The following is a 12040-nucleotide window of genomic DNA, read 5'->3' on the forward strand; positions in this document are numbered from 1 at the left end:
GCTGCTGCGCTTTCAGCACGAGGTGCCGTTCGAGCCGTCGTTTTGCAGCCCAGGAATACCCGCGGCACCGCCGGGAGCTGAATCTTGTCATCGACATTTGCTGTATATGGACTAAAGGTCCCCTCCCCAAAGCACTAATCGCAGCTATGCTGGTGCTCCTCAGGGATCGATGGACTCTCGAACTGTGAGTCTCTGCCTGGAGCTGCCCAATGTGTCGTTCCGTGATGCCTTGCGTATGCGAGGGTGTCCCAGGCTGGGCTCTGTGGGTGCCCCTGCATGGGGCTGGGTGCTGTCGGGGTCAGGGCACAGCAGCCTGCGGGCTCCATCCCTGCTCTTGCCGGATCCGCTGTGGAGAAAACCACAGGCATCGCTGCTTGCTCGTACAGACCTGCAGCTGCGGGAAACTGTTGGGGAATATTCAGGGGAAAGACCTTGTGGAGCAGTGAAATTTCTGGCTCTGGCCCTCTGGGTGGGGGAGGCAGGGTTCACGGTGGTGGTGCTTTCAGGAGGGCACTGCTGTGTCTGCAGTGGCTCTTTGCTGTCTGGATCTGCCCTGTTGTGTCTCAGTCTCACCTTTTTGCACAGTTCATCTCTCTCTTCCTTTCCCATTGCGCTTGTTACCTCCCCAGCTCTGTCCTCATCTCTTTCTCCTTGTAACCAGTTGCCAGCACAGCCACTCTACCAGTGACGTCCCAAGCGCTGACCTGCTCCATCCTGGTTTTGGAGCTGCTGGGTCAGACCTGTTACTGAGCTCACACCACCAGTGCCCACCCAGGGGCCGTATCCTGCCAAGGAGATGCTCGTGCAGGCTCCCCTCCCTCCCCGCTGCAGGTCCCTGATCGAAGTGACATTGTTTTCCAGGTACAGCCCTCCAGCACCTAAATTTTTCATCAAGCCTCAACCACCAAAGGATGAGGGAGCTTGGTCGGAGGGCTTGGCATCTGCAGAGAGCAGCTCCAGGGGTGGAGGTGTGGAGGAGCCCGCTGAAGCCCTGGGAGCAGCGGGGGATCCTGCCCAACTGCCAGCAGATGCAGATGCCTCCCTGGAAGCAAAGGTAGATTTTCCTGTACCCCTGTGGTTTTTCATTGCCTCCAACTTGCCACTGAGAAGCCGTGCTCGTGCCAGGCTCCCTTGTGCTGCCTGGCTTGTGACTGCCCTGCGAGCGGGCTGGGCAGCTGGGCCGGCGGCTGGACACAGCCCTTTGGAGGGGAGGAATAGGATAGTTCTGCTTGGAGAAGCCCGCTCAGATCCTACTGACCTATGTTGAATTTGGGAAATTTTTTTGCTTGTTTTTTTTTTCCCAATGTAAAATGAAGCTTTTGTCTGCATCGTATTGTGAAGGCTTCCAGCTTCCCTCCTGTATCAATCGGTGACAAGTACTGATCTCCACGTACCACGACCTGGGCCCTAGCTAGAGCCACCCCTTCTCAGGGCTCTGCCTTCACCCCAGACCCACAGCTGCGGTGACGGCCACAGAGCTGTCTTCTGCAAAACAGGACTTGGCAAAGTCCTCCTTGTGTGGCAAAGGGCCTTGGTCTTCTGACCTTCCTGGTGAACCTGGGTGCTTTGGAGCTCGCCCTTGATGCCAGCGGGAACTGGTGCCTTGTTCTGCGTGGTGTGGGGGGAGGCTGCCTGTGGGGCAATGAAAGAGGGTGTCAGAAAGCACAGGAGGTTCTGGAAACGCCTGCGTTGGCGTTGAGTTTGAGGAGAGGGGTGGCACCTGCTCACGTCCAAATACTGGTCGTTTGAATGTTACAACCTTGCACATTTTTTCTGAATCGGAAGAAGTGGTACCCGATAGATGTAAAGAACGGTGGGGCTGAATGATTATTTCCTGCTTTGTGGAGGAAAGTAGGGAAATTCGGGATGGATGTGGCTTAGCAGGATCCAGAATTGCTCCAAAGGATCCATGTGGCTTGCAGCTTCATCTTCTGCTTGTGCCCCTGTAGCAAGGCGCTCTCCGTACAACCTCCCTGGGGAGGTGGGAGACCATGGGCCTAGGAGAGATGGGGATTAGCATCTTTGGGAATATCCGCTCGGCAAAGCTTTGCTAGGTTTGGAAATGTGGAGACGAGAGAAAGAGCATTGAAACCTGAGAAGGCTCAGCCCTCCCCAGCGCTTTATCTACTGGGACATGAGGCTTCCGATTAGGTCTAAGGATGTCCTGTAAATACTCTTGCAGATTCAAGGCCCCAGCACAAGGCACTTCTTCTTGCTGAAGGGATTCTTAAATTTCAAGAGCAATCACAAAGCCTTCACTTACAAATAGGGGTCAGGCGGCCAGGGACAAGGTTCCTTTTGAAAAACGGCGCTCAGAGGTTAAACACCAGCTCTGAGCTGCTGCAGGACAGAAAAACAGCTGCCTCCTTTGGGAAGGGGTGGTTCGAGAAGAATGACCCGGTGGAGATCCTCAGCTCTCCAGCGTGGACGAGTGCATGAGGTGAAACTCGAGCATCATCTGGAATTGGATAGTTGTGCCAAGCCCTTTCTAAGTCCTCATTTCCCTGTTTTTGATACTTCTCACTTGCAGCCCTGTTGCTATTATTGTCCTGAGAACTTCACCTGTCCAGGCACAGGGTTCTCAGCATGTTCCTTGGGCAGGCTGGTGAGTGAAGCCAGGCTGGCACAAGGGCGCACTGCCAGCACCAGGAGCTGGGTGCACTCGGCTTCCTCATGCAAGCTCACGTGTAGGAAATGCAGACAGAGGCCGTGTCTCGTCTGTGGGTGGGCTTGGATCCACACCCAACTGATGGCATGGACGTACCTGTACTTGATATGTGCCCAGGTTCCGTCTGAGCTGCTCCTGGGTTGAAATGGTGGAGCCTGCAGCAGAGTGATCTCACCCAGCCCAGGCAGCTGCTCACTACAGCCCATGGTACTTGTTTTCCAGCTACCATCTGGTGCTGCGGAGCTGGAAGGTGCTCCAGAGCCTCAGAGTCCCGTGAGGATCAGGCAGTTGATGCAGTTTAGGGAGACAGAACCTCTTGGCTTGGGAACGGAGGAGGTAAGTGGAATCTATCTTGCTCCCTGAGTCCAGTGGGGCAAGCAGTTATATAGCCCCAACTCTCATGGGTGGCACTCAGCACTGCTCCCAGGGTGGCCTCGTGTCCCTCCCAGGACATCGCACAGCATTGCTGAAGACTTTAATCATTGGAGAGGCCATGTGGGACACATCATAGGGCTGACCAAGGCTGTTACCTGTGCAGCGCCTATGGAGGGTGTTCAGAGAATCCCAGAGCAGTGGGGTCCTCTGGGGATCACCCAGTCCAACCCCTGCTAGAGCAGGGTCCCAGAGCAGGGTGCCCAGGGTGGCATCCAGGCGGGTTTGGGATCTCTCCAGAGACTCCACCACCTCTGTGGGCAGCCTGGGCCAGGGCTCCCTCACCTGCACAGCAAAGAAGTTTTTCCTCCTGCTCAGGTGGAACTTCCCGGGTTCCAGTTTGTGCCCATTGCCCCTTGTCCTGTCTCTGGGCACCACTGGGCAGAGTCCGGCCCCTCCTCCTGACCCCCCTGTAGCTATTGATCAGCATTGATGAGATCCCCTCTCAGCCTTCTCTTCTCCAGCTGAGCAGCCCCAGGGCTCTCAGCCTTCCTCAGCACAGAGACTGTGCTCCAGCCCCCTCCGTGTCCTCGTAGCCTCCGCTGGACCCTGTCCAGGAGCTCCTTGTCTCCCCTGTACTGGGGAGCCCAGAACTGGACACTGGACTCCAGATGTGGCCTCACCAGGGCAGCGCCGGGGGCACCAGGGCAGAGCAGAGGGGAAGGAGAACCTCCCTCGACTTGCTGGCCACAGTCCTCACACATTGTTCATCTTGTTACTAATCAAGTGGTTAATAGGAAATTTCTGCTGTAGCTTTTGCTGTAGCATCAAGGGTGGGCAGCGTGCCAAGCAGAGCCAGAGTGAAAGGCCTCAGGAGTCAGATGAGCTGGGCTGGAGTCTCCCCCCAGCTCCAAGGGCTCTCACCTCCAAATGTCATGTTTTTCTAAAGGCAGTTTCTGCAGGAGAGAGATTTTTTTGCTTCCAGGAGACGTCCCAAATCACTTTAATGTAGTGTATTAATTAATGCATTAATTAATCAGTATAGGGGAAGATTTTTCCCATGGTTCCTCCAGTGGTAAGTGGGAATGGACGCAGGCTGAAATGAGGATGATTTTGCCAGTGCTTGAGGAAGAGGCCCCTCCAGCCATGTCTGAACTTTGCCCCAAGCCATGGCTGCTCTTCTGCATCCACCTCTGTCTCGACGTCTCAACCTCTCCTCCCCTCCCTCCAGGTTTTTGATATCCTGCCGCTGTACGGTGCGCTGCAGCCAGGCGAGAGCCAGAGGGTCGCCTTCACCTTCTTTGGCCACCCAAACGTCGTCGCCCGTGTCATGGCGCTGTGCAAGGTGGAGGGAGGCCCAACCTACGAGATCATGCTGATGGGGGAGGCTTCGCTCATCAACTACCTGCTAGATGTCACAGAGATTGACTGCGGGCTGCAGGTACTGCTCCTGTTGGCAGAGGTCCTTGTCTTGAAACCATCACCAACAGGTTGTCTCCCACCCAGGTCAAGGGCTCGCTCCCCTTCACAGCTACTTTGGCTCTGTGGCTCAGAAGAGCAACCTTTGAGCCTGAGGTCCAAGGAGATGCTCGCTTTTAATGCTCTTGATTAATCAACAGAATAAACCAGGGTGGAAGTGAACTTGGGCTTCCTAGTCCCTGTAGCCGGAGATAATGTCCCAGAATAATCCCCGCTTCTTTGTGGTTAAAAACCCCCACAGATGTTTCCAGCTGTTGCCCCTCTATGTGTCACACCTTCTCCCCATTTGCTGTTACCTCAAGCTCTGCAAATACTCGTATGCAGGTGCCTTTTCTTCTGCAGTGTCTCGATGCCACCTCCTGGGTTTCAGCCAGCTGTTCGATGACACCCTGAAGTGCAGAGAACTTGTGTCCTCTTTGGTTTCCTTACTACCCATCTTTATGTGGTTGGTATTGCCCCTCTCCAGGCTGCCACAAATATCTGGTTCTCTGTAGTGCTCCGAGCTACTCCATGGTTGTGGGTTCCCCAGGTTAACCTGGGAGAGTATCTCCGTGTCTCCTCTGCTTCCCTCCTGTGTTGTGTTCATTTGCTCTCACCCCAGTAACAGCAGGAGATTCCCGGTATGAGGCCTCTGTCCTGAGCTCGCACTCCTCTGTCCTCTCTCCAGCTGTTCAATGAAGTCACCCAAGCAGAGGTCACCCTGCGGAACAGCGGGAAGATAGGATTCACCTACGCGGTGCTAAGCCCCAGCATGGCCACTGCGGACAGCCCTCTGCCCGGCGTGCCCCTGGCGCTGCCCGGCACAGTGAGTACCGAGGGGACGCGAGTGATTAACCCCGGCCCCGTGTCAGGCTGCCCAGGGCTGGAGTAGTGAGGAGTTTGTAGCATCCACCGACTTTCCCCTCTCGTGTGGATGTCTTCAAGCTGGAGCAGCTTTCCTGTTTCTCTTTTCCTGTCCCTTTTTGCAATGGGAAGAGGAAGCCAAAAGGCTTTCCCGTTTCCTGCTGGCTGTCTCCTGCACGGGATGACGCGCTGCTGCCCTCTTCCTGCGAGCTTCCGAGGTCCCAGCTCTGCTGGCACCGGCTGTGAGACTGGTGCTGGCGGCTTGGCAGGGCTGTGGGTGCTGGAGGAAGGGCTCAGGATCCATCCCACTGAGCAGCTTCTCCCCGCAGCGTGGAGGGGAGCTGGGGGCCGAGGTCCAGCCCTGGGTGCTGTGTCCTGTCACCCAGAGCCGAGCTGCTGTCTGCTTGTGTTTGCTCTCGACCTGGCTGGCGTGAGCCCGGGGCTTGGACAGCCCTTCTGCAAGCCCAGAGAGGAGCTGCCCTCCCCAGCAACACTGTCTTCCCTCGATCTTGCCCTAGTCTCTGCTCCAGCATCTCCAGAGATGTGTGGTTGCAGGTCACCGTGTAGGCTCGTGCACCCTCCATGTACCCGCACAGGCAGGAGACGTTTGGTTGGGGTCATTAATGGGGGGTCAGTCCCCTCGACAGCAACCTGGGAGCCTCTGCTGTGCTGTGACAGGAGCTGTGGACCCTGCTGAGAGCGCAGGCTCTTCGCTCACCTCCCCTCTCGGCTGGTAAAAGAGCTTTTATTTCTTTGGCCTGGCTCTGGCTAGCAGCGGGTGAACAGCGCTGGCAGCAGAGCTGTGCTGCTGCTGGGCGCAGGGCGGGCGTAGGTCTGTCCTGTGGGAACACACCCCTGCGAGCCCTCAGAAGGGCGTGCTGCATGCTGGGGGAGGAGACTCCAGCTTTTGGATGCAAGACAGCTAGAAGGCGATGTCCTCTGATGTTTTTAGGAGAACCTACCTTCTCCTCTCAGCCTTCTGTTGCCTGGCCATCCCTCCACCAATCCCTCCCTCTCCTCCCATGCTCTGCAGGGCTACATTGGACCTGGCAAGGAGCAAGTGCTGAAAGTCTATTACCTGCCTGGAGTGCCTGGAGTCTTCTGTAGGACTTTCCAGATCCAAGTGGGTCATCTGAAACCGGAAGAAATCTCCCTGAAAGGAGAGGGGTCCTTTCCCCGGATCTACTTGGACTTGCCCAGGAACACCAAAGGTGAGCACTGCCTGTCTGCAGCCCGGGAAGGTCCCCAGGTTTTTCCCATATGTGATATACCCCCAGGGCAGCTCACAGCCACCTCTTCCAAGCCTGGAGGTTTCAGGGCTGTCAGAGCAACGCTCAACCATCTGGTTGCTTCCTGAGTCTCTAGCAGATGAGCCCATGTGGGCTTTGCCGCAGGAACCATCCGGCAGAGCTCGCCAGCGTACCTGTCGGAGTCCTGCAAGGGGATGGCTAGGCAGAAGAGCTCAGGAGACCTGTAAAGCAGGCTGGCAGGGATTTTGGCAGAGGATGAGATGCTGCAGTGTGGGGAGGAAGATGGGTGGAAGTGAACATCAGGGTTCATAGAGGAAAAGCAGCGTCCAGTTCCTACAGATTGCTCAAGGAGTGTTTCTGGGAGAGGCCACTGTCGGGGGAGAGGCCTTCCCAGCCTCAGTGGGACTGGTGCTGTGGCCACGCTTCTATTTGTGGATGTTTTCTTCCTTCAGGAAATGAAAAATATGAGAAGGTCCTCAAGGTGGTGAAAGAAAAGATGGACAAAGCCAGCAAGAGAGATGAAGCAGCTCTTCTGGGGGAGGCTGTGGCTGTGGAGCCACCCACAGACGATTCAGACACTGTGGTGAGAACAGCTGCTGCCCCATTTGGCACGTGCCACACTCCCCTGGCATCATTTGGTCCCCTTGCACCTCACAGCAGACTTCCTGGTGCCGTGCTGGCACTTGGGACCTGCCTGTGACCACGATCATGATCATGGATCAGCTCAGCATCGCCCCGGGGGCTGCCCACCTCCAGTCGTTGTCCCTCCCATAGATGCATGAGCTTCCCAACTACCCCAGGGGGAGATCCTGGAGACCACGCTCAAGTGATTGAGTTTGTGGTACTTCGTGATGAAGGTGAGATCACTGCCGGGGTGTTCGTTGCTCAGAACCCAAGCCCTGCCAGGTTTATGGAGCTTAATAGCAGCAGCTTGGCTGTGCTCTGGGACCGTGCTGTCAGTGTTCATCTCCAAGAGGCACCAGCCTTATCGTGGCTCTCTTCAAGAGAGCTTTTGTCCGAGCTACTTTGACACTGTGTGGAGGCAGGCGAATACGTGGAGCTCTGGAAGGTTCCTGGCTTGTGTGTCTGGCCAGATCAGCTTTTATGTGAGAGGCTGGGCAGGCAAAGATGCTGGAATTCATTTCCCTGGAGATAAGGTCCTGACCAAGAGAGCAGGAGGTGTCACAGACACTGAGCAGCGAGACAGGAGGACCCCACCACTCCTCCCAACAAGAGCGGGGTGGGATCCTCTTTCAGAGACAGGTCTGGGTCTTGCGAAGGACCTTTGCCAACCACCCACTTCTTTGCTTTCCTCAGTTGGACCCTTGCCTACAGATGGAAATGGAGCAGATGCTGATAGAGGAACATGCCCTGGAGCAGCAGAAAGCTCTTGTCTCCGGTCGCCCAGAGGATGCTGCCTTTGACCAGCGTGCTCGTCAGAGGCTTCTCAAGTTAGTAGGGACTCCTGTACCCTATCTGCAGGTGCCCTGAGGGTAACCCCAGCAGTGCCACCCTGCTCTTGAGAGATCCTTGTGTCTGCAGAGCTGGGGACTTCAGAAAGGGTCTCATCCCCAATAGCTTTGACATGCTCCCTGTGAGCACCTGAGTGTCCTCACGTCCACAGTGCCACCCTGAGCTTTGGAGGTGCTCAACTCCCCCCAGATGTTGGTTCTGTTCTGAGAGCTGAGGGGGTCCTGTGCAGGGCATCAAGCTTTTCCAGACAGCACAGACACCATCCCTGCTGAGCAGCCCTGAAAGAGGCACCTCAAAGCTGGCGTCTTTGTTCCAGCTAACGGGCCACACTAAGCAAAAAGAGCAGGTTCACAAACCCTAAATCAGGCGGCTGGGATGTTAGGGGGACTCCAGGGCTTACCTTGGTAACTCGGTCCTTCCCTCTGCACCTCCATTATACGCAGACAGATCCTTTTACAAGGTCCCGAAGCAATTTCAGGCGTGGACCAGACACCGGGCTCAGCCGTTTCGCTGAGACCAGCAGAGGTCCAGTGGGCTTATCTACAACGGCTTTCTCTAGCAGAGGAGCTGTGACCAGTACTATTCAGACTAATTTTATTTGAAGATCCTATTGGTAGCTGATAACACCTACAACTCCCTGTGACTTAGCAAAGTCTTGATCCCAGGTGGTCAGGCCTTGAGTTTGACGGGCTCGAGCTGAGTTTTGACGGTGAATATCCCCTTTATTTGCACCTTCCCTCCCCTTGGAAATGTAGCCGGGCTGTGGTTTAAGGATTGTCCTTACTGCTCCTTTCAGAGCTGAGCTGCCTGAGTACGTCCTGGACTTTGGGTATGTCATTCTGGGTGACATCCACACGCACATCGTGAAGATCACCAACACTGGCCAGTTCCCTGCATCCTTCCACACTGATGGACGGGTCCTGCACGGCACAGGTAACTGAAGAGTCTTCACGTGGGCTTGGAGGAGCTGTCTCTGACAGACCGGCACAAGCCACTGGACGTGGGGATTTTTTTGGGTGCCTCTTTGTATAACTTGTGGTTTGGAAGTCCTTTGGTGTGCAGTTCATAATGTCGTAGCGCTTTTGTTGAGCCTTTACTGAGAAAACAGCCTGTGAGGTCCTCTGGTGTATCGAAACAGGCCTTGAGGTGAGGCAGCAGGACCATCAAATGGTGCCTTGCTGTGTCTGCAGGCTGGTCAGGTGTCTCCCCTAAGTTGTCTTCCAGAGAGCACCAGGCTGTGGTCCTGTGGCCCCAGGGGGACTCTTGTTGCAATTCTCCTTTGGAGAGGTCTGCGCATCCTGCCCTGGGGTGCCTGGTGAAGGAGCTGCTGGAGCTGCTCAGCTGGTGCATCCTTTTTACCACGTGGGTCTTGGGTTCTGGCTGTGAAAACCCTTTCTCCTTGAGCTGTGACGAGGGAGAAGGATGCAAAGGGGCTCTTCCCAGAGCCGCCAGCCAGAGCACCCTTACCGTGTGTGTCACACATTGCTGTCAGTTGTGCATCTCACTGCTGTATTTCCATCTGTTCAAGGTTTCGGAGTGGAGCTGGACCGCGTGAAGCACCTGCCCTGCTGCGAGACCGAGACTTTCGAAGTGCGCTTCGACCCTCAAAGTGCTGACCTGCCCCTGGGAGAGGTGAACCTGCTCCTGCCCATCAAGGTACCGCACGTTTCCTCACCATCCTGTGCCCACAGCACCTTTCGGGACAGGCGTCAGGTTGGGGACAGCAGAACGTGTCACCTGGTCTCTCAGGTGGATGCTCTGTCCTTCTCTAGGTAGCAGGAGGCCCCACGTTTCACATCCGCCTCTGTGCCTGCGTGGCCGTGCCGTCCCTCTGCCTCTCCAGGGACAGACTGGAGTTCTCCGCTGTCCAGTGTGGGCAGTGTCAGGAGGAGACAGTCCAGCTCCACAATCAGCTCCAGGTCCCCTGTAAATGGTTCATCACCACGAATGAGCCTGTTAAGAAGGTAAAGCACAGACCATGTGTAACGTGTGACCTCTTGGCTGGGTTTTCTTTGCCTCTCTTGCCTTTTCTGCCCTTGTGGCTGCTTAAGCACTTGGGCTACAGCTCTTCTGAGGAAGCTTTTGAGGGTATAGAGCAAGGCTGGTTCACCTGGACCTGCTCATTAGCTTCTCTGCCACCTTTGCCCGTGCTTCCTCCTACCTGAGGAATTGTCTCCCCATCTGCCTGCCCTGCCTACATGTTTTCTCTCCAGTTCGAGGCCAGTGGTGGCCACATCTGATTTGGCTGTGGGTGGTCTTGGCACCGAGACAGTATCTCCGAGCACTGCAGGAACGGAGGGTTTGTCCTTGCAGACCAGGGAGATCTCACACCGTTGCTTTCTGTGCTCAGGTGGACAAACATTTGCCAGCGAGCGTGCGTCGGAAGCTCCTGCAGGAGTTGAAGGCCAAGCCCTGTGTCTTTGAGGCGCTGCCCTCAGCTGGAGCTCTGGCTCCAGGAGAGCGATGCAACATGCGAGTCAGGTTTTCACCCATGGAAGAGGTGAGACTGGCAAGTGTCATCCCTGGAGGTCTGGCCGGCACGTTCCCAGGCAGTCTGGGAGGCAGCAGAGATGACAGAGCATTCCCATGTGCAGTTTGCGTGTGGCCACGTGACATGGAAACTGGCAGCGTGGACACAAGTGCTTCCATGCCTGGGAACAGCCACAGGGATGTTTTAATTGCTGTTAGAGATGTAACCATCTTGCCTCTGGCTTTGACCAGAGCCAAACCCTGAGCAGAGAAGACAACCCTTATTTCTAGCCAGAGGGAGCTCCTCTGCCTCTTGCGTGTAGCTGCTGTTTGCCTGACGCAGCAGTGGCAGAGCTGTCTGCGCAACGTAACCCCAAGGACTTTTCTCCTGAGCATTGTGCTCCCTCATGACTAGGTGAAAACATCTGACAGTCTGGTTTAGGTCCATCTGATCCCCAAGTATCCAGTCACACTCCACCCCAGGGTTCATCCCGGTTACTCGGAGCCAGCTCGCAGATGCTGTAGCCCGTGCTCTAAGTTTTCCATTCACCTTAGAGGTGCTGGTAACACCCCTGGCCTTGGGGCAGGGCTTGAATTTGAGGCCCTGTCAGCTCCTGATGAGGAGCTTTCTGCGCTTCTCTCTTTTTCAGAAGGCCTACAGGAGCAAGCTGAAGATTAACATTTGCCAGAGCAGCCAGCACCTCCAGCTGCATGTCTCAGGGCATGGGCTGGAGCCGCGGTTGGAGTTCAGCCCTGCAGCGCTCGAGCTGGGGCCGTTGCTGCCGTACAGCCGTGGGGCGGAGGGGATAGTAGCAGTGAAGAACCCGTGCGAGTTCCCCATCGAGTTTTACTCTGTGGAGTTTGACCAGCAGTACCTTGCTGAGGAGCAGGTAAGAGGGAACGTCTGGTCCCCACGTCCATGCTCCCGTAGCTTTGCAGCGATCCAGCGTTGCCAGGCTTGTGCCAGGGAGATGGAGTCAGTGCCCCGGGCAGAGCCTGGTGGCCTTTCAGGGTTAGTCAGCTCTGCTGGCTTGGTGTTGGGGGGAGGGAACGAGGGAGCAGATAGGTTGGCTGGGGAGGCTGTTCATGGGATGGAGGTCAAGAAACACATGCTGTACGTGGTTCCTCTTCTCCACGCACACAGATCCTGCGGCTGCTGAAGGACTATGATTGCCACAACACCTTGTTGCTGCCTCCGCGCGCCCCGGGTGAGACATTGCCCCCAGAGGTGCTGGAGTTCTGTGAGGAGCAGAAGAGGCTGCAAGACGAGCAGGCAAAGTCCAAGACTGGGGAACCAACAGGCCAGGACAATGGTGAGGGTTTGGCTGTCCTGACTGTGGACACAGGAGGGAGTCCAGCCCCCATCCCCTGAGCTCTCCATGACCTCATTCTCCATGGAAAGCCCACGGCTTTTAAAGCCACCCCTTCCCCAGCTTGACGGAGGAATTGCTGGGTGACAGTCTGTGGCTTGTAAAATTGGCTCTAC

At 56.0% G+C, this 12040-nt stretch overlaps 1 protein-coding gene across 1 annotated transcript in view; it reads left to right on the top strand.

Annotated features, from left to right (window-relative positions):
* Positions 1-2890: 2890 nt before the first annotated feature.
* Positions 2891-12040, top strand: part of LOC104500761 (hydrocephalus-inducing protein homolog) — a gene marked incomplete at both ends in the record, with an annotated part of 35510 nt that continues 26360 nt past the window's right edge. The window contains 12 exons of the mRNA XM_010144469.1: positions 2891-3004; positions 4272-4481; positions 5187-5324; positions 6396-6573; positions 7065-7192; positions 7930-8063; positions 8882-9018; positions 9614-9741; positions 9858-10049; positions 10436-10585; positions 11205-11444; positions 11699-11855. Of these exons, the coding sequence (XP_010142771.1) occupies positions 2891-3004; positions 4272-4481; positions 5187-5324; positions 6396-6573; positions 7065-7192; positions 7930-8063; positions 8882-9018; positions 9614-9741; positions 9858-10049; positions 10436-10585; positions 11205-11444; positions 11699-11855 (1906 nt within the window). The remainder of the gene's footprint in view (positions 3005-4271; positions 4482-5186; positions 5325-6395; positions 6574-7064; positions 7193-7929; positions 8064-8881; positions 9019-9613; positions 9742-9857; positions 10050-10435; positions 10586-11204; positions 11445-11698; positions 11856-12040) is intronic.

Source organism: Buceros rhinoceros, unplaced genomic scaffold, assembly GCF_000710305.1.
Source record: "Buceros rhinoceros silvestris isolate BGI_N320 unplaced genomic scaffold, ASM71030v1 scaffold7831, whole genome shotgun sequence".
Taxonomy (NCBI): domain Eukaryota; kingdom Metazoa; phylum Chordata; class Aves; order Bucerotiformes; family Bucerotidae; genus Buceros; species Buceros rhinoceros.